The 24,101-nt window shown below is 48.4% G+C and overlaps 1 protein-coding gene across 1 annotated transcript in view; it reads left to right on the top strand.

Annotated features, from left to right (window-relative positions):
- Positions 1 to 215: 215 nt before the first annotated feature.
- Positions 216 to 24,101, top strand: part of USP7 (ubiquitin specific peptidase 7) — a 56,510-nt gene continuing 32,624 nt past the window's right edge. Inside the window, exon 1 of the mRNA XM_068565368.1 lies at positions 216 to 354. Coding sequence (XP_068421469.1) covers positions 273 to 354 — 82 coding nt within the window. The 5' untranslated portion in view covers positions 216 to 272. The remainder of the gene's footprint in view (positions 355 to 24,101) is intronic.

Here is a 24,101-nt window from a genome sequence, read left to right as displayed (position 1 = left end):
CGACGAGGCCGCCCGGCCCGGCCCGCCGGCCGCCCGCCCGCCTCGGCGCCGAGATTGGGCGAATCGCGAGCAAGTACGTGCGCGTCTCCCTGCCGCCGCCGCCCGCCGCGGGCCGCCCCGGGGCCGCCGCCGCCGACGACGCGCGGGAGGAGGAGGAGGAGGCCGCCCCGCCGCCGCCGCCGCCGCCGCCGCCCCGGCTCGCCGCCGCCGCCCGCCCGCCGGGCCCGCAGCCCCGGCCCCCGGCCGCAGGCGAGGCCCAGGCCGCGGCCGACATGAACCACCAGCAGCAGCAGCAGCAGCAGCAGAAAGCGGGCGAGCAGCAGCTGAGCGAGCCCGAGGACATGGAGATGGAAGGTGAGGCCCGGGGGCGGCCGCGGCGGGGCCGGGGGGCGCCTTCCATTGTGGCCGGGGGGAGCCGCGGGAGCCACGCGAGGGGCTCGCCATCTTTAACCAGGCCCCGGGAGGCCCCGGGCGGCCGCGGGCCTCGGCCTGGCCGGCCCAATCCGGCCGGCCCGGGCCGGGCGAGGCTGCACAGTCATGCCGGGCCCGCGGGCGGGGGGCGGCCGGTGGCCCCTCGCCCGGCGCATTGTCCGGCCCGCGGGACCCGGGCGGCCTCGCCGGCACAAAGCGCCCGGAGCCTGGAGTTGTAAATTAGAGCGCTCCGGCCGCGGAGGGACGCGGGCGTTTGCGGACTGCTGGCGGCCGCTGCGCGCCCGGTTGGGGAGCCGGGCTCCGGGGACCGTCTCCCCGTTGGGGCGTCGCGGGGGCCTGGCTCTAGCCGGTAAAGTCGGGGAACCGGAGACCTCCTTGGGCTCGGGGCTCGCCCGCACCTGCTCCCGCACGCTCCCCGGCAGAGCCCATTAGGGCTTCGAAGCGGACCCCCAGATCGCTCCATAACAGCACTTGCTGGCGTCGGGCTTCATTTGGAAGCACCTGCAAGGGGCGCAGATGTTCTCAGCCTTTGGACGGGCCCAGAGTTCGGAGTCAGGCGCTCTTCGTTTCTGAGTTAGCTGTATTTCGGGGAGTTTGGCTGTGTACGGTGCAGTCAGCCTCCGGCCAGGTGTGTGTTTGAAACTACGTGAAAGCCGCCGCCGCCCTCACCCCACCCCCACGACTACCTATCTAAATCCACCCTGATTCCAGAGATAACTTAATTTTCTGCCCATGTGCCAGCAGTTTTCCAGGGTAAAACTGCTTTGAGATACAAGGGCATGGTAATAGAGGTTTGCTGCAGAGGCGCTGGACGCGGAAGGGTCTTGGGCTTACGTACCTCAAGCGGACTTGGTGGTTGGAAGGCATCTTTTATTTCTCGTGGCCCCAAGTACTGAAAAGGGCAAAGTCTAAGGAGTCTTAAAAGAGAGTCCTTACCTATTTCGAGGGGGACGGACAGGCAGGAGTCAAAAGAGTGCCCCTGAATGAACGGGGCATTGAATGTTCTGTTCTTGTTTTGCTTTTAGCCAGAGATCTTGGGGTGTGGAAGTGAATGGGGGTGCTAAGGAAGCTCAGGTGAAGCAGCATTTGTCCCGTGGGGTGGCTGCACGTGTGGGGTGCTGCCCCCTGGTTGGTGGGAACTCTTACCATGACTGGTACTCCCCTGTGAGTAACGTACTGCCAACAGTTGGGTGTGCTCTGAAGAAAATGGCCTGCAAGATGGCAAAAGGTGAAGTGGTGGAGATGCCTGCGGAAAGCACTTCCCGCTGGTATTTCAGTGGCCAGTAATGGGGGACAGGAGAACCCAGTCCATGCCAAGGACCAGGCCCCACTTGGCCCCAGAAAGGCAATAACTTGGTAGAGTTTTTGTCACGTGTTATTAAACAATTAGCTGAAGGAATACATTGCGGAGAGAATTATGTATATTCCTTTTAATGCCTTGTAAAAAGGGATTGCTTTTCAGTTTCCTTTTCAAGTTATCCCCCAGTCAAGACAAAAATCCATTAGTGCTAGCATATCTGTGTCCCACTTATGTTGTCTTAGCACTTTTTAAGCGTTTTGAACACAGGTGAGAGCTGATCAGCGTGGACCCCACTGCATAGTGTATTTCTGGTACAGAACTGGGTCTCTGGGGAAATAGTCATGTCCACAAATTTCAAGGGCTTTTCTATAAGACTAGAGAGTGTTGAGTGGAGGAAGAGTTTTCAGAAGTCATGCATGCTTTCAAGACTACGTTTTTTTTTCTCAAGGAGTTTTGTTCTCATATCCAAGTTTTCATTGGAAAAGTCTCCCGTAAAATCATTAATCTGCAAATTTACTGGTGTCTCAAACTGGATGGCAAAGGTTGTAGTTTATTATTGCTGATTCCGTAAACTTCAGTCTTCTTTTGAGTGGGCCTCCGATTCATTATCCAGAGGGTACCTTGTCTTTATAGGGGTTATGGTCGTCAGCACCCTGTGAACAGCCGCAGGTGTGCAGTTTAAAAAGCTGCCTATGTCTTAGGCAGTCTCTTTCAGCCTTTCTTAGCCTTCCCACTCCTAAAATGTGGCGTTAGGTTTATACCTTGTAGTTTGGGACCAGAAAGTGTGAAAATCCTTCCTATTAAAAAGCGAGAAGGGTGGGATTTAGTGACCATCAGCCCTGCTTGGCTTCGTCTGCCAGGCTCCGTGAGAGACTCGCACCTGCTTGGTTTTTGCCTTGGTTCCTGTAGACGCACTCAGCAGCTGGAAGCTGTCAGGGCTCCCTCTGATGAGCTCGAGGAAGGGAAGCTTTGTGGATGAGGAGCATTTGCTCGCCCCTCCTGGGCAGGGCAGTTTCGAAGGAGCCGGGGAGACTGGTTTGGTTGGCGGTTTTTTCCTACCAGCAGGTCCGGTGTTAGTTTGCGCTCCTGCTCTGCTTTATAGGGGTCACATTTGCTTTTGACTGATCCCTGCGCAGCCCTTGCACATCTGCTGGAGAATAACAGTGCTCAGGATTAGTTATTTCAAAAATGTCTTGTTTTGCGCCGTTAGGAAAGTTACGAAGGGTGAAGGGCAGAGAGGGAAAAGATGGGGGGGGGGGGCGTGGGGTATGGTGGCAGTTCAGTGGGGTTGAGACCACATGTTTCCTTCCTGTGAGGCCCCTGCAGGTTTTCAGGTTGGGAGGCAAATAGCACCATGGAGGTGGTGGCCTTTGTCGGCCTGGCCAGGAATGAATGTTCTCCACGGTTTATTCACTCTCTAACTCAGAGGCAGTGCAGGCCGAGGGGCTGCAGGAGGGACCTGCGGTGGCCTCTGCCCTCTCGGGTGCTTGAGAGGTGATAATCTGGCCTGTGACGCCCCCTCCGAATCACCAGGAAGTTTTCCCAAGGCCTGGCTTCTGCATAGGCCGGCTGGCACAAATGTCAGTACCTTGATGTTTGTGCCCTGGTGTGGCTCTGCTGCCCGTGTGAGCAGTCTGTGTTTCAGAGTGTAATCTTTGACACTCATGGGCACAGACAGTTTTGGTTGACGTTTGTACAACACTCAGACCACTGCTCTCAGGACACCAAGCTGGGAGCAAATCAGTGAGTCGTCTGCAGTTTCTGAAAAGAATTGATCACTGACCTCTGTGGTTTTTGTTTGGGGGGCAGCAGTGGTGGATTTCTTTTTCTTTCCAACTTGTGTGGGTAGATGGAGTTTCAAGTTACTTTTCTGCTAAAGCAGGTTTGGGAGTGGAAAGTGAGTTCTCTTGTACACGTGTACCCAAATAAACTACGCTTGGGCATTTTATTATATCTAAAACATGTTTGCTTTTCGAATCGCGCCGTAACAAGACAAAAATTAAATAATATGAGAATATTGATTTTCCTCTCACGTTAGCTTTGGTTGGTAAAAGAACTCTACAAAGTGAGCATCAACTTGGAGAACCCAGAAAAGATAGAGACACATAGACGAAATTAAGCCAAACCTAGAAACATCTGACTGATGTGAGCCTGTCAGGTTTTGATGGGACTGGAAGTTACTTTCCAAAGGCATCCACCCTCCTGATTCTTCCAGGCTGCTGATTTTGATTATCTGTAAACAAAAGATTGTTAACAGCACATATTGCAAAAAAGTGTATACCTTCATCTTGTTTTTTTTGGGGTGGGGTGGGGGGGGGATCAGTTTTGTGGAAAGGAGGAAAGAAGCCACTGAGTTAACTCATGGTGGGGCAGTGTGGTGAGAGAGTACAGGCTTAGCGCCAGGCCTGAGTCTGAACATGGACTTAGCCGTTTAATTGTTGTGTGACCTCATGCACGTTGCTTAAGCTCTCAGTGCCTCAGTTTCTGCATCCTTGAAAAGGAGGTCTGTCGTATCCTGCAAGGTTGTTGTGAGGGTGGAAGCACAAAGCATGTGTGAAGTGCAGGGCACAGAGATAGGAACATCAGTGTTCACTCATGGTGTTGTGATGGTAAAAGGGTTGCACCTGAGGCAGGGATGGGCACAGGTTAATCAAGCATGGCGCACACAGGTGGGGCAAGTTGACTTTCGTGGTTCTATGGTAATTATATCCTGACATGGATTAGGAAGAAAGCTGACCAGCCTCAGTCTAAGCAGCATTGTTTATGAAATCCTAGGCTTGATGTGCCTATATAGATATATAAGGTTAACGGTGTAATATTTTAAGAAAAATGTAGGGGATGATAGAGGAGTGGCTAGTGGATTTGGTGCGTTGCGACACTGCTGCCGAAGCCTGGTCCGCTCAGCGGCCTTCGTGATGAGAGTATTCTTGCTCTTGCACTAGGCTTAGAGCATCTAGTAATGGATTTGGTGAGGTTGCCAATCAGGTTGGAGCAGGGAAGCCAGGTCACACGAACCTCCAGACTTAGGGAGTCGGCCCTGAATTGTTGTCTCTAAATCCCACATCCTGTTACCAAAAGCCCTTTTGGTTTTCCATCCACCACCCTAAACGAGGCGGCCCCTGTGGCCTCATGCTGGAACTTTGCAATAGCCTTCTTACTGGTCTCTGCTTCCACTCTTCCTGGACCCCACACAGCTGTCTTTTCACTGCCCTGCTTATTAGAAGGACTCAGGTGTGCTGCCTTCCTCATGCAGGTAGACGGGTAGTCGCACAGCCCGGCCTCTGCCATCAGGATCCTCAGTCAGCCTGCTTTGTGCTTCAGGCTCTGGGTGCACACACACTTGCACTGCATGGGGTGCAACTCTGGCTTTTGGGCCCTGTACTTGCACAGGTAGTGTCTGCTTCTCCTTGGATGCAGACAGGACAAGAGACCCCAGGAAAGTGATTCAGATGCCACCTTTTCCCTAAACTTTTCTGGTGGTCTTATTAGCCACTTGCTTTGCATAAGAGCCATGTCTTGCCCCATGAGCTACTTGTGGGGTTGCTCTTGTGTACTCATCTTCCTCACCGCTGGACTGTTTGTGCTGAAGATACCCACCTTATGTTCTTTCTTTGTTAAATGTGTTTGTGGGAGACACTCATTCAGGAAACAGCAATTTTAAGGCAAAACAGTAGTGCAGGAGATGGCTGGCTGGCAGGGTGGTGTGTGAAAGAGAATGCCAAAGCCATAAACCAATATTGCTTTGATAGCTGCTAATTCAGTTTTATTGCCTTTAACGTAAGTTGCTTCAAGTGGCATTTTTGATCCTTTTGCAAGGAAAAGCTCCTTTTCCAGACAAGGGTATTGATGGACCTTACTGAAGTTTTCTATTGAGTATTTTAAAATTTGTTATTGTTTCTGGTTTTTTGCATGAGTAGTATGTAGCCTGGGTACTTCTGCTTGATTTCGAAGGCAAAGGAATTTTACTCTGGGGACCAAGTTGTAACCAGGTATTTCTTGACATGTACTGTGACGGTTAAATGTTAAAATGTCACCTGCTTCAGAAACTTCTTGTTCTGAACTAATTTGGACTTAGGCAAGTTGGAGGAAGCAGGATTTTTAAGTGTCTTGCGTAGGCAAGAAAGTCAAGTTATGCCACTTTGGTAGTAACTTAACACATGGCTCGGCTAATGAGAAGTCAGATGTGTTGAAATTCTCTTGAATAGAAGCAGGCCTTCTTCTGAGCGTTGGTGATTTAAACTTGGAAGTTGGACATGGAGGTAATTAGAAAGTTTGTTGTGTAGGGAAATACACCGACCTGGACTAGAGTGAATGCTTCCAGAACTTAATGATGACACTAGTGTGGGCTAGCAAGAGCCAGGGAGTGGGGGGGGGGGGGGCCTCCGGGGGGCACGCCTTGGGGAGTAGTGTCACTGTCTTCGGTGTTGGGCAGAGCAGAGCGCAGAGCGCTCCAGGGGGTGACGAGACGGGAGGGCTCGTTGACTGTGCGGCTGGGCCCTCGCTGGGCTGAGCACGTGCTGCCTTGTCACCAGCTCGGCTGGGACCACTGTTGTGCGGGCACAGCTGTTAATGTTCTCAGAGATGCCCAGGTGTCCTTCCAAGGAGCCCAAGTCATCTGATCGACCTGGGGTTTATCTTAACAAATGTGAGTGAGTGCTGTATCAGAGTCTCAAGGTGGTGGTCCTCCCTTCTTTCTGGGTCATTTGAGAATCTGCAAGATAAAGAGAAGGAGGTTCCCTTCTGTGATCACAACAGTTCCACGTGATTTTCCTGCCTGGCATAGAATATTCGAAACCCAGGCCCTCCCTGGGTTCTGATTCCATGCTAGTGACTAATTGGTTTCCCTGACATCCTGATACTGGGAGGACAGTGTCCTGTACGAGGTACCAGCCCCCAGAATATTGACCAGAGGAAGGTCTGGCTCTTGCAATAAGTTGTTGAGCTGGCCTCTGCTTTGGAAAGGGGCTGTATGAGATCGTTGGGGTGACCTGTAATGCAGAGTGTGATCACACCCAGGGTGTGGCCACCAGTGTCTGGGTAGTGATCTGACTTCTTGGCTCCCTCCTGCCCGCCCCCCCCCCCCCCGCCATGGTACTTTCAGAAAGAGTTGAGGGGGCTTTTCTCTAGGGTATAGGCTGAGAAAACTAAACTTACTCACTTGGAGTTGCAAGTGCATTTCATCAATATTACTTTGGGGAATAAATTACATTTCAAGGCCCTGAATTGACCCTGTGCTATTGCTGTCTTCAAGTGAGGACATGTAATGCTCCTTAGCCTGTTCGTGTGGTTAGAGAGTCCAGCTCCTCCTCGTAAATAATGTAGGGCAGGTCATTTTTTTTTTTCTTTCTTTTTGAAGTATAGTTGATGGGTAGGTAATCTTGAAGTGCTTGATTCTTAGAGTTGGTAGTTTATGTCAGCTAGGAGGAGAAATTATTCAGTCAAACAAAGTGTGTGTGAATTGGTTAAAAACATTCCTCAATCCCTGTTGCTGTTTTATAACCATCATAGATGGGCACGGAAGAATACTCCCCCAAGAGTCTCAGCCTTTTCCTCTTCTGTCTTTAGCTTGTAAGGACAAGAGGGAGAACAGATAGGGGCTGGAATGCCTGACCTGCACAAAGTCCACAGAAGTAGCTGGTGGAGTGAGGTTGCTGAGCTCTAACCCTAACCCCGCTCCCAGTGGTGGCCAAGGGGCGGCTTCTGACCTGTGTGATATCCTGCCTGTGCTAGCCAGAGGACTCCTCCCTCCTCTAAAGCACTCCAGGTCTCCTGCTGCTACCCATGAGAACAAACTGAGTCTGTTTTCCTACTGAGACCTGGATTGCTTGAGAATGCCAACTCATTTTCTTATGGGGGCAGAGAAGACATGTGGGGTAGGAGGATGCTGAGGGTTTACCCTGCAGTGTGCAGTAAGGTAGCCACCGGCCACATGGTGGCAATCACATTCCTTAACTGACTAGCCACGTTTCAAGTATTGAGTCGCCACCCGTGGCCAGTGGCCACCACATTGGACAAGCAGGTACAGCACACGTCCGACAGGGCAGACAGTGTTAGTGGCCAGAGTTCACCGAGACAGTCTGGCTGGATCCTTAGCTAGAGGGTGTTTCTGGTAGCATTAGTGTCACATTGGATGTTGGAAAGATACAGTGTGTCCTGGAAAAGCTAAATTAAAATGAGTGAATAAATAGTTCCTGGGCAAACGCTACAGAGCAGGCTTTCTTCGGTTATTTGTGGTGAAGAACCAGTTTTTTTTTTTTTTTTTTTAAATAATTTCCAGTCTGTTGTGGACAGTTTCTTTCTGTATTTTGTAGACACGCAGTGTAAACAAATTGTTTAAGAAATGAAATAAAATACACATACACAGTGCAAGCCCCAGGTTGTTATTAAAGTCACATTTCAACAGTTATTGCTTAGAACTAACACGCAGGGAGGATTTGCAGAAACTGTACGTGTTCATTGCAAGCGTGTATAGGCCATTAATATAAGGGAACGTGCTATTGCACTTGTAACTTTGTCATTCCACCATGGTAACTGAACAGTTTTGTGTGAAATAGCAATTCCCTGTATTACCACTGAACAGTTTTGTGTGAAATAGCAATTCCCCGTGTTAAAAGCTTATTTGCACACTAGTTTTTAAGGTAAATAATCTCGCTTCCTGCTTGGACGGATGGCGTCCCTGCTCCTCATAGAGAATGTTGATTCAAGTCATTTCGATGTTCGTTTTACTAATATGCAAGTGAGTCCAGTGCTGCGGAGGTATACCCCTGAGATTGGGAGCCATCTTCCAGCAGTTCTCCAAAATGTATCCATAAACAGCTCCAACTCTATCCTATAACCCAACATCTAAATTATGTTTCGTTGAAAGAAATGGGTTCTGGGTCCTATTGACTTGGGTTGCAGTTAACCAGCTAACCCTAAACTCTTACAAACTGTAATGGGGTCCCATGGGACATGTGACACCGCACTCCAGTTTGACAGCGCACCCACTGGCCCAGGCTAGGGTGTTGCAGGAAGTCAGGTTGCTGCAAAGTCTCCCCGCTTGCTCTGTTTCGGTGAGGTCCGCGGAGGGCACCTGCTCGCAGGCTCTGCGCAGGCACCTTGGGCTTTGCCACCCCCGCCCCCTGCTTTCTCGTCTGGATGTCCCTGAGCACCAGGCCTCATGGCTTGCTTCTGACTCCACTGTACCCTCGTGGCAGCAGAGCTGTACTTGCTGTGCACTCGCAGAGCCTGGTGCAGGGCTTCTGCTCACGAGATAGACATTTATGCAAACCCTCCCGACTGGCAGGTACAGGGCTGGCTGCCCCCAGCACTTGAGTGAAGGCTCTTGGTAAACATGTGCCAGGGAGGGCTGTGATGGGGCGGGGGTACTGACCTACGGTGGGAAAAGGGTGGGTCATCGGAGGCTTCACAGAGGAGGGGACACAGCTAAGTTTGAAGAGAGGGAGGGGTGGTGTGCTCAGAGGCAGGAGGTGTAGAACAGCATCATGGGCTTGGGATCTAGAGCGAGAGGATCTGTGGTCCCCAGAGTAATGGTCCACAGAGATGTCTGTCCTAATCCCTTGGAAGCCATGACTATGTTACTTACCTGGCAGGGGACTTGGCAGGTGTGATTAAGTTCAGGATCCCTAGACGGGGAGATTATGCAGTGTTATCCAGGCGGACCCAGTGTAATCACAGGGTCCTTAACCCGTGAAAGAGGGAGGTTGGAGTGGCGTGATGTGAGAAGGCCATTGCTGGCATCGAAGACGAAGCTGGAAAAGGCCAGGAAACAGATTCTCCCCTCGAACCTCCAAAAGGAGCCAGCCCTGCTGACACATTGATTTTAGCCCAGTGCGGCCCATTTTGGACTTGTGGCCTCCAAAACTATAAAAGAATAAGTGTGGTGTTTAAGCCAGTAAGTTTGTGGTAATTTGTTCAGCAGCCAGCAAAACTAATAAGGATCCAAGAAGGTGGGTAAGAAGCAGTAGGTGGGTGTCCAGTAAACTGGCCTTGAACCTTAGAGAGCTGCGTAGAGGCTGGGAGAGCTTGGCAGCTACCCCTCCCTGGGCCAGGCCCCTGGACGTGAGGGCTGTGTCTGTATCAACTCATTGGCTCCTTACCACAACCCTGAAGTAGATGCAGCAGTGTCCCCATTTTATAGCTGAGGGAAACAAGGCGCTGAGCAAGTTAAATAACCTACCCAGGGTTGGTGGCAGCAGTGGGATCTGAACCCAAGCCATGTGGCTTCACAGAAATTTGCGTCTCATCATAGTCAGTAGACGCTATTTGTCGTGAAGACGTTGCTATTGCTTTTTAATTTAAGCCGCTGCCTTCTCCCGCGTTTTCCTATCTCACCACCCAAAGTGGCACAGCTGCAGTTGGGCTCCGCAGTCTGAAGATTTTTGTGTGGTGCTCACCACATGCTTTGAATATAGAAAGTAGCTCACTGCCGAAACCAGCCGGGGCCACCTTATCCTTCAGCAAGTGCAATGTGGTGGCAGAAGCAACATAGATGTGTTTTTAAAGGTAGATGCCTCCCTTCTTTGAGAACCAGGTATTCAGTAATGCGATCCTAAGCTGAAATGAATCATCCCTAAAGCAAACCATTCAGGGCTCTGGGCATATGGAGAGATTTAAACTTGAGAAGGCTCCAGCCTCATCTGCCAGGGCTCAGGGCGAAAGCGTACTGCATTTCAGAGGCCCAGGTTCTGTGGAGCTACAGGGTCAGACCTCAAGGCACCTTGTCCACTCAGGTCCTCCTGTCACCTCACCCCCATGACCCTGCATCTGCACATGAGCAGACTGAGGCTCCTCCAAGCCACACAGATGGCACCAACCTGGCTGTACCCCTGCTGTATCTTGAAGTCCTGACCAGCTGCATTCCTCTCCTCCCTGTCACCTAACTAAATCATCTGTTTCTTTCTTAAGACAGCAGCTTTCACAAGGTGGAAGGAAAACAGGGTCGGAGGTGCCAGAGCCTGGGATTCCTCAGCTGGGCAGGGGTTGAAAGAAATGAGGTCCTAAGAGGCCTGCCAGTCTCCTCGCTTCACTGACTTCCAGCTAGTTGGCGTGGTGGTGTTTCTGTGGCACATGCAGAATATCTTCCTTCTGGGCCTCTCTTTCCCTGACAGTGAGTTTTAAAACACGAGATAGACACATACACACAACTTTAACAAACTGCTAATGCATTCATTGCTGAGTTGGTGAAATTGAGACCTTCAAGCCAGTGGATTTGGGGTGTCTGGAGAAGATGCAAATAAACGAGGTAACTCTTGGGCATCCTGGTAGGGGGGACGACCCCGAAAGCAAATGATCCGTAGAGGTGACTAGTTCAGCTTCAAGATGTGCGGCGGCCAGCCACACAGATTCACACACTGCCATGCACGGTAAGGACAGGCGGTCCTGGTGGTGGCTGTGATGGTTGTGGGCTCCTGCAGGATGCCCAGGTCGTGGGGATTGTGATGTTACAGGCATGGTCCGTGGGAGCTGTCAAAAGTCTTCAGAATTATTCTCAAGTTGGTCATTAATTACCTTGAGGGCTATGGGGAAGGGGGAAAATTAGTACTACAAATCTGGAAGTTTTCTGTTATAGCCAGTATTTCCTTGGGAATCAGAGGCTATTATTTGAAATTTCTATTTTGATGAAGTTAAAAGTCCTGTACTTTTTAAGGCCTTTTGTTCTTAAAATACTGGTTTCATTTTGGGTATGTTATCAGAGGGCTCTTGGTCACATAACTTTGTTTTAGAGCAGAAAGCGACTATTCTACGCCCTACTCCACAGGTCAAGAAACCATGTCTCTGGGGGCTTGAAGTGATTTAAGTAGAATTAAGTAAACCCTCAGGTCCTACGTCTCACTAGCGCTATTTCAGGGGCTCCATAGCCACCTGTGGCTCGTGGCTTCCGTATTGGGCAGCGCAGCTGTAGACCGTCTCCATCATCACAGAAAGTTCTAGCGGCCAGTTGCTGCTCCAGACCCAGCCTGTGAACTGGGTTTAGGTTTAGCTTTGCCTTTCTAGAAGACCGCCTTGGAGAGGATTGTTTAGAATAACAGAAAACCAGGCATTTTCTTCTATGAAAACCTGGGAAGAAGGTTCCCCCAACTGGCTCAGCACAGTGCATACTTGACCCTTCACCTCAAATCACTGCTTCAGGCACTGGGCTGGGGTGGTTTACAGAGATGAAGAGGTGATAGGTGTCTTTGCTGAGGGAGAGTCAGCAGGATATAGATGGGTCACGTGAACACGTAATTAATGCAGGAGAGAAAGCGATGAATGCCACGAGAGGTGCAGAGAGAGGGCTCTGGAAGTGGGGGAGAGCAATTATGTCTGGGTGCAGGGGAGCAGGAAGGCTCCTGAGTAGTACTGGCAGTGGCCGGAGGGGGTGGTTAAGATTTGAGTTCTGGGGGGTTTGAGGTGAGAATGGCAGAGGTAAGGCTTTTGGGTAGATGAAAATAGAGGGCCCCTCTCTGATTCCTGCCCATGTGCATGGATTGTAATGAACTGTGTTTCTTTGCTCTTCTCCCCTTTAGACTTTGAGGCCGGGGGGCATTTTATTCTCTACACCTTGAACAGCAGTTTCTACCAGATAATTGAACGCATTGCATTTTTATATTTTAGTTTCAATAGGACTGGAACATGCCACCATGTTCAATGCCAAATAACCTTAATTTTACCTACTTTGGTAACCATTATAAAGGGTTAGATTTGCACCTGCCCTTCTATGAGTCTTTGCGGAAAAATGTTAGTAGTCAACATGAATTTTATTTTTATTTATTTATTTATTTTTCTAAAAAAATTTTATTTTTGGCTGCATCAGGTCTTAGTTGCGGCACACAGGATCTTTTCTTGAGGCACGTGGGCTTAGTTGCCCCGCGGCATGTGGGATCTTCCCGGACCAGGGATCGAGCCCATGTCTCCGGCATTGGCAGGAGGATTCTTAACCATTGAGCCACCAGGAAAGTCCCTCTTACACTTCTTGTTGTCAGGATCCTGGGACAGTTTTAAAATTGGTGAGAACCCTGAAGAGCTTCTGGGTAGGCGGGTTATAGCTATCATTATTTGCCAAATTAGAAATTAAAACAATCTTAGTTATTCATTTAAAAATAATAAACCAGTACAGAGTAACACATGTAACCTACTGCTTGTTTTTGGGGGTTTTTTTGGCCACGCTGTGCAGCTTGCAGGGTCTTAGTTTCCCCACCAGAGATTGAACCCGTGTCCCCAGCAGTGAAAACACTGAGTCCTAACCACTGGACCGCTAGGGAATTCCCACATTTAACATGCTTTTTATAGGAAGTATTTTCTAAAACAAAAATTTAATGAGGAATGGCATTGTTCATATATTTTGCAGATTTCTTTATTATCTGGCTTGATAGAAGACAGCTGGATTCTCATATCTGGTGCTGTCAGTTGCAGTGTAAATTTTACTGGAAATATAAAGACAACCCAGTCTTCCAGAGGTATAGCCTTTTCAGGTAACTGTGGCAATTCTTTCATACTACATCGAAATTTGGTAGCTTCTTAAGGTTGATTACAGCATGCAGTTTGAAACCCTATGATTAACTTATCGTGCTCTGTTACATTAAAATTTATTGGTTTGTCTTGTACTTTGAATGGAGCATTTCTAATACCACATATTCGTCATTTGGCAAATACTGATTCACAGAGTTGTACGGATCTTTTAAATGTTGGCGTATTTCATTATACAGTTATATTAAAAAGTCCTTAAAATACCACATCCATGTGTGTAACAGCCTACCTAACTAGGTACAGGGTTGTAGTTATACCTCCAGAAAGCTCACTGGCACAGAGAGAGCAGTGACTTTTGTCCTGTATGTAAGAGTCTTACTACTATCTGGCAGAGGACGAGGATGGTTGGATGATAATTAGCTAGTGGCAGCCTAGTTGTCCGCAGCAGCTGACGCCATGGGGACGGGCAGCAGGCAGTGTCGGGTGGTCCCCTGCAATGGGAAATTGTCCTCTGGTCCCCCTCACACTTACAGGTGCATGTAAGTAAGATGGTCCTGTTAAGATGAGTAACAGATACTTTGTGAGAATTCAAGGAGAGCGTGCTTAAACCAGAGGTAATTGTTATTTTGATTGTTTCGCTTTCTGTTCCTCCATCCTGGTCAGCATTCCACTTGTTTATTGTTTGTGTCTTTCCCCCCATTTTCTCCGTTTTCCAGCAGCTTGTGTGGAACAGTTGGAACTCTTTGGGAATCGGTCTGAATGTAAACGTAGCTTATGGAGTAGCACACCTTATTTATGTATGTGAGTTTACTGGAGCAAAGGGTGTGTCCGGCCTCCCATTTTCCTGGCTTTTTGGCGTTCTTGACCCCCTCTCTCCTCAAGGAACAGGAGCTGTGATGCACACATGTGTGTACAAGACCACCCGCCCGAACAAAGGCCCTGAGGCAGAAAGACTCAGACCTGCGTATCTCTTATGCTCTCTCAGTTCTCTTTTCCCAAATGGTTAAAGATCTGAACCCATATCCCGAGGCAGTGCTTATTTAAAGAGTCAGTAAATCATTTCGTATTCTTCTCCCTGCCCTCCAGGTGTTTCTTTCCTTTGTTTTTCTTTTGTTGTTTTTGTTTTGCCTTTGGGGTGAATGGCTCTGAGTTTCAGCGCGGGTGTAGGGGTGTAGGTCTGCGTAACCACTGCCCCAGTCAGGACCCAGAACGTCCCCTCGCGCTGTGCTGGTCGTGTCTCCGCTACGGCCATGCTCCCCATCTCGTACAGGTTTGTCATTTTGCAGATGTCAAGAGAATGGAATCATACAGCATATAACCTAATCAGTAGTTGCTTTTTATTGCTGCTTCCATTCTGTTCCACGGAGGGACATCTGGGTTGTCTCCAGTTTTTGGCAGTTACAAATGAAGCCATTATAAATACCCGTGTTCAGGTTTTTGTGTGAACATGAGTTTCCATTCCTCTAGAGGAAGGTGTAGAGTTGTTGTGTGAGGTATGCTTCGTGAGGAACTGCCACCTACTTCCCAGGTGCCCGTGCCCTCTCCCCTCCCGCTGTCCCGTTGATCCTCATCCTCGCCAGCACTCGAGTGTCAGCGTTTTTCACTTTAGTCATCCCGGTAGGTGGGTAGCGGCTTTAATTTGCAGAGATCTAATAGCTCAGAGTCACACGTCTTTTTATGTATTCATTTGCCATCCGTATACCCTCTATGCAGTGTCTGTTCAAGTATTTGGGGTTTTTTTGTTTTGTTTTGTTTTTCTGTCAAGTTTGGAGAGCTCTTTATATATTTGATGTAAGTCCTCTGTCAGATAGGTGGTTTGCAAATATTTTCTCCCAATCTGTAGCATGTCTATTTATTCTCTTAACAGTGTCTTTCTGGAGAAGTTCAGCTTATCAAAATTTTCTTCTATGGATCTTGCTTTTGGTGTTACGTCTAAGAATTCTTTGCCATGTCTCATGTGATTACTTCTAAAAGTTTTAAAGTTTAAATCTATGTTCATCTATGGTCCATTATCAGTTAGTATTTGTATAAGGTGTGAGGTTGGAGTTCTTTTTTTTTTTTTTGCCTATGGATGTCCAACTGTTTCTTTACTGTTTGTTGAAAAGACTGCTGTCCCTTTCCATTGAATTGCTTACACCTTTGTCACAAATCAAGTAGTAATGTTTACATGGGCCTTTTTGCAGACTCTCCTGTCCCATTGATCTGTGTCTGCATAACACAGCACCGTCTTGATTACTGAAGCTTTCTAGTGAGTCTCAAAATCAGGTAGTGTAATTCCTCAAACTATGTTCTTTTCAAAATTGTTTCACTTACTCTGCTGGATTGTGATTGGAATTGTGTTCAAATATACCGATTAATTTTGGGAAAGCTGACACCTTCGCTATGCCTTCCAGACCTTGAACACCACATGTCTTCTGCTCCCGTGACTTTACCTGGGAAACTAGTCTTCCTCCCAGGAACTTTTAAACACTTTCTTTGGCCGCTAGTTTTTTAGAAGGTCTTGAAAGTAGGTGTTCCTTGACAGTCCGGGTGGGTCCCCTCAAAAGGAGGGTAAGGCCTGAGTGGTGGTCTGCTGACACCAACGTGGGAAAGAAAACATCAACCAGAAACAACTTGGTCCTCTGTCCTAGGCTGTTCTGTTTGTGGCTTTATGCAAATAAAAGAACTCATTTGAAATTGGCTGTGCTTGACTAGTTTTTAAAAGTTTTAGTTAGCACAATCACAGTATGTTTAAAATCTCTCTTCTACTTCTGACCCCAATCCTCAGCCCCCAGATTTCCTTGTCTTTTTAAGTAGTTCTAAAGAAAATCCAGGCATTTAAGAGAGGATGCTGCCATTTGCCCAGGTGTAAAAGGACCTTCAAGGTCACAAATAATCTAGGTAATCCCTTTCTTCTGGGATCCTTTTGTTCCCACTCCCTCCTGCCCCCAAATGGGCAGCTCCTGTACCCTTTTCTTTCTCTGATACAACCTCTTTTTTTTTTTTTTTAAGTCTTTATTGAATTTGTTAAAATATTGCTTCTGTTCTGTTTCGGTTTTTTGGTCTCGGCCTGTGGGATCCCAGCTCCCCAGGCATGGAACCTGTACCCCCTGCATTGGAAGGCGAAGTCTCAACCACTGGACTGCCAGGGAAGTCCCCACTGGTACAGCCTTTATGGGCTGCTTGAGGTGGTGTCTGGCCTTAGGCAGTACTTTGGTTGTGCCTTTCTGCATCGTGCTTTGCTTTGCTTTGCTTTGCTTTGCTTCACGTGTGTGGGTGGTTTTACCTTCATTATAAAGGCAATACATATTCATTGAGACATTAAAACAACATGGAAGCAAGAAGGCAAGAAAGACTCCATCCCTCGATGAACATATGTACTTAATGTACGATGGGTGTTGTCCTGTTTTTCGTCCCGTCCACATGTACAGCTTCCTTCATTCTGTAAGGACATCCTGCTAATTGATTCCTCTCTTGGTGGACATTGTCCCTTAATATAGTTTTACTTTCTTTAAAACTACATGAATGTAGAGTGAATTTATGTACATAAATAAATTTTGTAGATAAATGGGTTTTTCAAACACCAAAAATGTTTAATATTTTTAGAGAAATACTGCAGAAAATGGAACACTTAACACCTGATTCAGTTGTTCAACGTACACATCATTCACTATGCCGGGCCCTCGGACAGCTGTGATTTGTGGAACTGTTTGTCCCCACTCAAAATAGCCTGTTTCTGTCCAGTTCTTGTCTTCCTCCCCCCCCCCCCCCCCCCAAATACAGCTTTATTGAGATTTCATACACCCTGCAATTCACTCATACAATTCAATGGCTTTTAATAAATATATTCACCCATCACTACGGTCAATTTATCACCCCAAAAAGAGACCCCTGCACTCCTTAGCCATCGCCCTTCCACTCTCCCTCCCAGCTCTAGGCAACCACTGATCTGCCTTTTGTCTTTGTGGGTGTGCTTGTTCTGGACACTTCATATGAATAAATGGTGCCATACAATATATGGCCCTTAGAATTAATGGGCATTTATGCTTTAAGTTTTTCTCTGTAAAAAATGGTGCTTCAGTGTAAGAAATATGCTTGTATATATCTTTGGGCATGTATGCTAGTTTCCTTGGAATGGATATCTAGAGATGGCATTTTGAGTGAAAGAATATTTGACTTTGGTTTTAATAAATACTGCCTTTAGGGAGAATAATTTGACTATAAATTTAGACTTTAGCCATTTGACACCACCCATTTTGTGATGTGAGACCCTCAATACTTACGGGCATTTCCAATATTTTTCACTGTTAATCTGGTAGATAAAAAGTGGTATTGTGTTAATTAGGAAAGTTGAGCAGATTCGTTATTTGTATTTCTTAAGAATTTCTCCTTGTTGTAGTTGCGTTGTCTCTTCTTGATTTTACGATCTCTGTGTGTTCTGCATATCGATCCTTTTGGCTCCTGTGGGTTGCTGATACTTTCTGCCTTCAGCCTGTAGCTTCTGTGCCGCTCTGTCTCTGCTGGGCTTGCTGGGACTTGTTTTTCCTTTCCACAAGTGGACTGCCCTACCCAATATAGCAGATAAGCCCAGATGTGTAAGCAAGCAGCACGGACATAATTATAAGCTGCTCAGTCGTGCACGGTGTACACCCCTCTCCGTGCCCGGCCACTGTTCACTCAGGCATCAGTCATGGTTTGTGGGACAGACACGATGGCAGTTAGCATGATCCTCTAAAAACAGATGATTTTTACATAATGAAGCCAAACTGAAGACCCCAAACAAATAGTTTTATTTAAGGAACACAGATTTATACGTGACCTTCCTTGGGGCTTTATTTTCATATAACTAATTTAAATCAGGATTATTTAAGAGTATAGAGCTAACTGTCGGGTTTCAGTACAGAGTCTGCTTTGAATCCTCACACTCTCCCCAAGGCAGGACCCAGGAAGTCCTGGTTTAGCAGAGCAGGACCACCACCCGCAAGTGGGCTTTCAGCTCCCTTCATGGGGCAGGCATGGAGCCAATTCATATAAAAATCAAAATAAAACCAGAACACAGTTGTGGTATTGATTAAGCCACGGACGGTTTCATTGTTAATATGACCGAAGGAATTCAGGGAGTCACTGGAGGCAGCCCTGCCAACTTGGCAGGGGCAAGATAGCACAAAACCACACCTCACCCACATCCTCCACAGGACAGCAGAGGAGCTTCTGATGGGGTCTGCTGCCTGTGATGATTAGGACAGGCTTGATCAGATGGCTGCCTGGGGCTGGCAGCCAGGGTCCAAGCACCGGGACCATCTCAGTTCTGACCGACCTGTTTTTGAGTGTCACAGTGCTTTCAGGGCCACCGGTGGTTTCCTCTTCATTTGGTGGGACACATGCTTGACGTGAACATTCGGAGATTTTCAAGGCCCTGCCCACCCTCTACCTGAGCCTCATCTCCCACCTCCTCCCTTGCCCACTGCCTTGTCCCTGGTCACTCTGGAACCGTCTGGAATGTGCTTCTCCAGGATCTCTGTCCAGCGGCTCCCTTCACTCTCTGGCCCTGGCCCTGGCCCTGGCCCTGATCCTGATGTCCAAGGCCTATGGCTGGCTCTGTTTTCCCCTCTGTCGCGTTAGCCCTCTTGTGTGAGGGCCGCTTATCTGTTCCCTCCTGAAGCCCAGGGCGCAGCCTGCTCTTGATACATCAAGACACTTGGCAAGGAGGGGGCTGACTCTTGTGAGAAGAGGGCGCCCAGCCTCAGCCTTCTATCTCCCAAGTTAGTCGTGTGTGGAGAAGACCAGTGTTAGGAAAACAGTCATTAGGACGTCGCCCTCGTTACTGTAATTGCAGGCAAATAGGGTGTGCCCGGGTTGGGTGGGGGGGGGGGGATGAAATCCTTGTAATGCAGTAGTGGATTAAAAATGACGTGTTTGAAGCATAGTTGCAGTTTTCCATTCTAAGAGGTTTCACGGAGGGATTGAGGGCTGGAAAGCACTTGGGCGCTTCCTCACGGCCCACAGGCACTGTGGCCCTTGTCTGACTGGGGGGCGGGGGTGAGCTTGTTGGCGAATGGGCCCTGCTGCCTGGTCAGCACCTACTCCCTTCCACCCAGCGGCTGCCAGGACTGGTAAGCCTGGGCGAGAGCTGAGACAGCTCAGACCTGCGATTTTGGTCCATACCTTTGTATCCTTGCTTTACCTCCAGGTTCTGCCCAAGGACTGGATCTGGATCTGTTCGCCAGTCTGTGCGAGGCCTGGCTTTGCCTGAGAATTCCCCCAAAGGGGACTGGAGTTGACGCAGAGCCATCGAATTCTCCCAGAGAATTGTAGGTTTTCTGGGGGCGTCCAGAGTTGTTTCCCAACGCCCGGGAGGTTCTGGTTTCTTAGGGAGTGTGATGGCTGACACCTGTGGGTCCTTGCTTTTGTGGACGCCTTCCCAGTCCCCCACCTCCCCCTCCCTCTAATCAGCTCAGCTTCTCAGCTGGGCTTAGTAGGAGTGGTACATCTTCTGTCTTTCACCTTCAAGTTATCAGATGTCTCTTTGCTTCTTTTGAGTTTAGAGCCAGGTGTTTTGAGGATCAGAACATTGGGAAATCAGTTACATCTGAATTCTTGAAAATAAGTGATGGCGCTGGAAGAGTTCTCCTGAGCAGCATGAGAACTTGGTGCAGGAGGCTGTGCGGGGCCACTTGGTAGTGGCTTTGGATGCGTTGTTGATCTTTGCCACTGGGAAAGAGCACTGCTTGTGGGAGCTCAGTGCGTGTGAGAAAGATGACCCTGACAGATGACCACACAGTTATACGGCGTGCCGCAGGACAAAATCATTGTACGGTTGTTTGCTTGTAGTGTCACTCAGATGGCCAAAAAGGGGGTGGTGGTGGCCGGGAAGAGTCATCTGTAGGGGAATAGGTGAGTAGATCACGACATAATGGTATGGTGCTATTCAAAATCAAAGCCATGTACGCATATCTATGCGGATCTTGAATTGGGATGCACGTATTGTGAATAGTAAAAGTGCTTGTATCTTGTGCACGTGTATGTACAGGAACATTGGGCATGCCTTTTACTTGTATCAGAGGCAGGGAGGTCATTGTTTCCCTTTATTCATCGCTGCACCCCTTGCCTTGCTTCTTTGAGCATTTCACTTATTCTGTAAAATCCTGAAGTAAAAATAACCTGTCTCTTTGCTCAGGACCTGTACAAAAATGTTTACAGCCGCTTTGTTCGTAATGCCTCCAAACTGGAAACAACCCGGATGTTGCCGCTATCTGAGCGAGCAGAGGGTGGCATGTCCTTGCCACAGAACCCTCTCAGCAGGATAAAGGAATGAATTGTCCATGTGAGTCTCAAGGGAGTTACGCTGAGTGTCCAAAGGTGCTCCATAAGGTCACTTACGTACCCTGTGTCCAGTCTTGAAATGGCAGATTGTGGATGTGGAGAAGATTGCCCATCGCCAGGGGTTCGGGGCGGGCACAGACGGGAGGTGGGTGTGGCCGTAAAAGCGCTGCCTGAGGGTCCTTGTGCTGGGCTGCTCAGTATCTTGAGTGTGGGGAACACACAGACCTCGCATCATGAAATGCATGCAAGTGAATAGGAGGAGGGTCAGTATATTGTCGCTCTCCCAGTTGTGATATTGCACTATGATTTTGCAAAATGGCGAGAGTAGGCATTTTTAAAGTATTTGTGGCTAAAGAACTTTTCACAGCATTGTGCCTCTTTGCTCAGGACTTCCTTCTTTATTTCTTCCTGACTAGTGCCTCTGGCTTCCTTCAGGAGCTCCATCTAACATACTTTTTCTCAGGGTGAGCAGTCCTCCTTAGGGAAGGGCCACTCCTGTCTCATGGACGAAAAGCAAAGAGAGTAGCCGCTCCACAGCTTACAGGCCCAGGGCAACATCCCTCACGGTCCAGCCGGGACCCTGGGTCCATCTGTAAACACCCCGCTCTGCCTGATCCCGGGCTATGATCCCTGCCTGAGAATGTTCATACAGCGCCCAGCACACAACAGGGACCAGTACTTGGGAGTTACTTATTTGTGAAATCCTGGCAGCAGACGTTAGATCCTTCTCTCGTGCCCCGTGTTTCCTCTGCTGCTTCTGCCCCAGCATGGACACAAGCCCTCCCTCCCAGGCCGGCCCCTCCTGAAGAGCTATGCTCTGTGCACCCACCCAGTGTCTGTGTGGGAGACTTTCTTTCGTATCTCAGCTCTAAGCTGCCTTTCTCTCTACCTTTAATTACGTGAGAATTTCAGACATGCTTGTATGGATGCTTCATGCTGAAAATTTTCCTGTATAAGTTTAATATCAGCTATATTCCTTGCCTCTTAGGCTTGAGGGTTTCTTATGTTCTCTTTTTAAAAATAAACTTGAAATTTTGGGTTAATTTTAGATGTACAGGAAAGTTAGTAGAGTGTGTTCCCATGGACCCCTCACCTGGTTTCCCCCACTAGCAACTTACATCAACGCCTGAGGGAACTAGTAACTCCAGACTTCTTGCCCCGCCCCCCCGCCCCCCGCCCTGATACTCTCTGTTTTGAAGGTGATTGTGTAAATTGATGAGGTTGTTTGAATAGGCTTCTGGCCCTAATTTTGTGGGGAGCTTTTAAAAAAAAAAAAGAATTCTGAGGGAGAGCTCCTGGAGATTCTGTGCAGTCACTCTGATGCGGCCGAGAGAACCCTCCCCCTCCCCAGAAGATTCTGCTGCAGAGCCATGCAGACATGGCAGGGAACCGTGGGCTTGGACCAGAAGGTGACTCAGCTCAGAGTGGGGGCCGTACGCCGCTGGTGGATTTTCAGAACCAATATGCCATTTCTGAACAGTCCTTCTGCAGTGTATTTGGACTTGCGGAAAGATATCAGTGTTCTAATTTACCTTGATAACCCCTATTTTTTGTAATGTTCTTTAAAATGGATTCAATGCCAGGAGAGAGGAGAGGAGGAGGACCAAGCAGAAGTCTGGGGGTTTTGACTTGGAAGTCAGGGTGAACTGCTGGACTGGGGCTTAAGATGTGCTGGTTAGGCTCTGCTTGACCAATTCAGGGACCGGGTGTTGGCCCGTGGCCTCTGTGGTAATCCACGTGTTCTGCCCTTTTAACTGAGCCGTGGTTTTGCTCACTGGGTTGTATCACTAGTTGGGACTTTTGAGGAGAAATCTGGGGGGCTGAGTGGAGAGTGACTCTGGGGCATGGCTGGATCTTCGTGGCCCAGGTCCCTCCTGGTGGCAGCGTATAGACTCTTAGTTGGAAGACCGTGAGGTGGGTTTAATGGGGTTGTTTGGTTCCCTCTACCCAGCCTTTTGGGGAGAGGTTTGAGAAATCTTTGGGAAGTGATAGAAAATGTCAAGGCCAGCAATTTGGAATTTTCTATTTTCCTCATCCAGGAGTGAGATTCAGGTGCTAAATCAGCACCACATCATTTCCATAGCAATTGGCCAGTGTTCTTTGGGGTCAGTAGCTCTGGGTTGTGACATCACAAACGGAAGTCTGTGGGGAGAAGAGCTGGATGTAAGCACGGGCATCCTCAGTAAAAGAGGAGGAAATGTAGGCTTTGTAACTAAGCAAGGGAGCCTTTTGTGTTTCTAAAGTCACTCTTTAAAAAAGGTATTTTGTGCCACATATATATTAAAATATGCCGCTGGTACTTATCACAAGGTTGTTGTCAAAAGGCTTACCAATCATGAGTAATGGAAATGATCTCCTTTTGTATTTCTGGGTGTCATGTATATATTTCGGAATGATAATTGCTCTCCTCCCCTCCTTGACGTTTAAGTATATCAGAGACCTTCTTGTCTATGTGTTTGAGGCATACCGTATTGTCATTGGTATTTGCGACTGTTGTGTGTCAAAAAAATTAGTGTTGTAGTTCATATTTGGCCAAATGAGAGTTAATACGTTGGGAAAATTCCAACTAGGCAGGATATAAAATTCAGGAACAGGATCACTTTATATAGAGTGATAAATATACGTACGTGCCAATCTTGCACTTCTTCCTTGATGATAAAGACAGCCTTATCATTTAGGATATTTCTGGAAGCCTAATACAGACTGTGGTATCAGGCGCTTTCATCATTTAATTCTGGTCCAGGGACTTACCGTTGTCTTAATTAAATTTTTAATCCTCTTGTTGAACTAACTCATTTTTATGAGAAGCTTTTTTTAACTGGATATCCAGTCCCTTAGGAGCTAGACTTGAGTTGCCAACCTTTTCTCCAAGGGTCCCATGGCAGTTGGTTGGGAGGGCCTGTTGCTGGACAGGTTCTTCACGTACATGCTGGGCCAACCAGGAGCTTTTTTTTTTTTTTTTTTTGAATTTTTTATTTTATTATTTATTTACTTATTTATTGGTTGTGTTGGGTCTTCATTGATGTGCGCGGCTTTCTTTAGTAGTGGCGAGCTACTCTTTGTTGTGGTGCGTGGGCTTCTCATTGAGGTGGCTTGTCTTGCTGTGGAGCACGGGCTCTAAGCACGTGGGCTTCAGTAGTTGTGGAACGCAGGCTCAGTAGTTGTGGCTCACGGGCTCTAGAGCACAGACTCAGTAGTTGTGGCGCACGGGCTTAGTTGCTCCGTGGCATGTGGGATCTTCCCGGACCAGGGCTCGAACCCGTGTCCCCTGCATTGGCAGGCAGATTCTTAAGCACTGTGCCACCAGGGAAGCCCCCAACCAGGAGCTTTTTGCAGTTTCACAGCCACCAGCCTGGATCACCGTCTCCAGGCCTGTGAAGGGTGGAAAATTGGTCGGCCCAGCGGGAATGTGTACCCATGGTGTGTAAAAGATGGGACGTTGCTCAGGAGGAGCTGGTTCAGCTGCAGAACCCTACTTGCCTTGCGTTGAGGAGCCACCTGCAGGGAAACCTTTGTCACTTTTGCATTCGTGCATTCTAGACCATGTTTTAAAGCTCTTGCCGTAGGCTGGATTTGAACTGAGGAACTAAATTAAAAGTACCAGGCATACGTCAAGCAG

This window comes from Eschrichtius robustus, chromosome 16 (assembly GCF_028021215.1).
Source record: "Eschrichtius robustus isolate mEscRob2 chromosome 16, mEscRob2.pri, whole genome shotgun sequence".
In the NCBI taxonomy this organism is placed as follows: Eukaryota; Metazoa; Chordata; class Mammalia; order Artiodactyla; family Eschrichtiidae; genus Eschrichtius; species Eschrichtius robustus.
The sequence above is the reverse complement of the archived record's forward strand: the minus strand, read 5'-3'. Positions and strand labels throughout refer to the sequence as shown.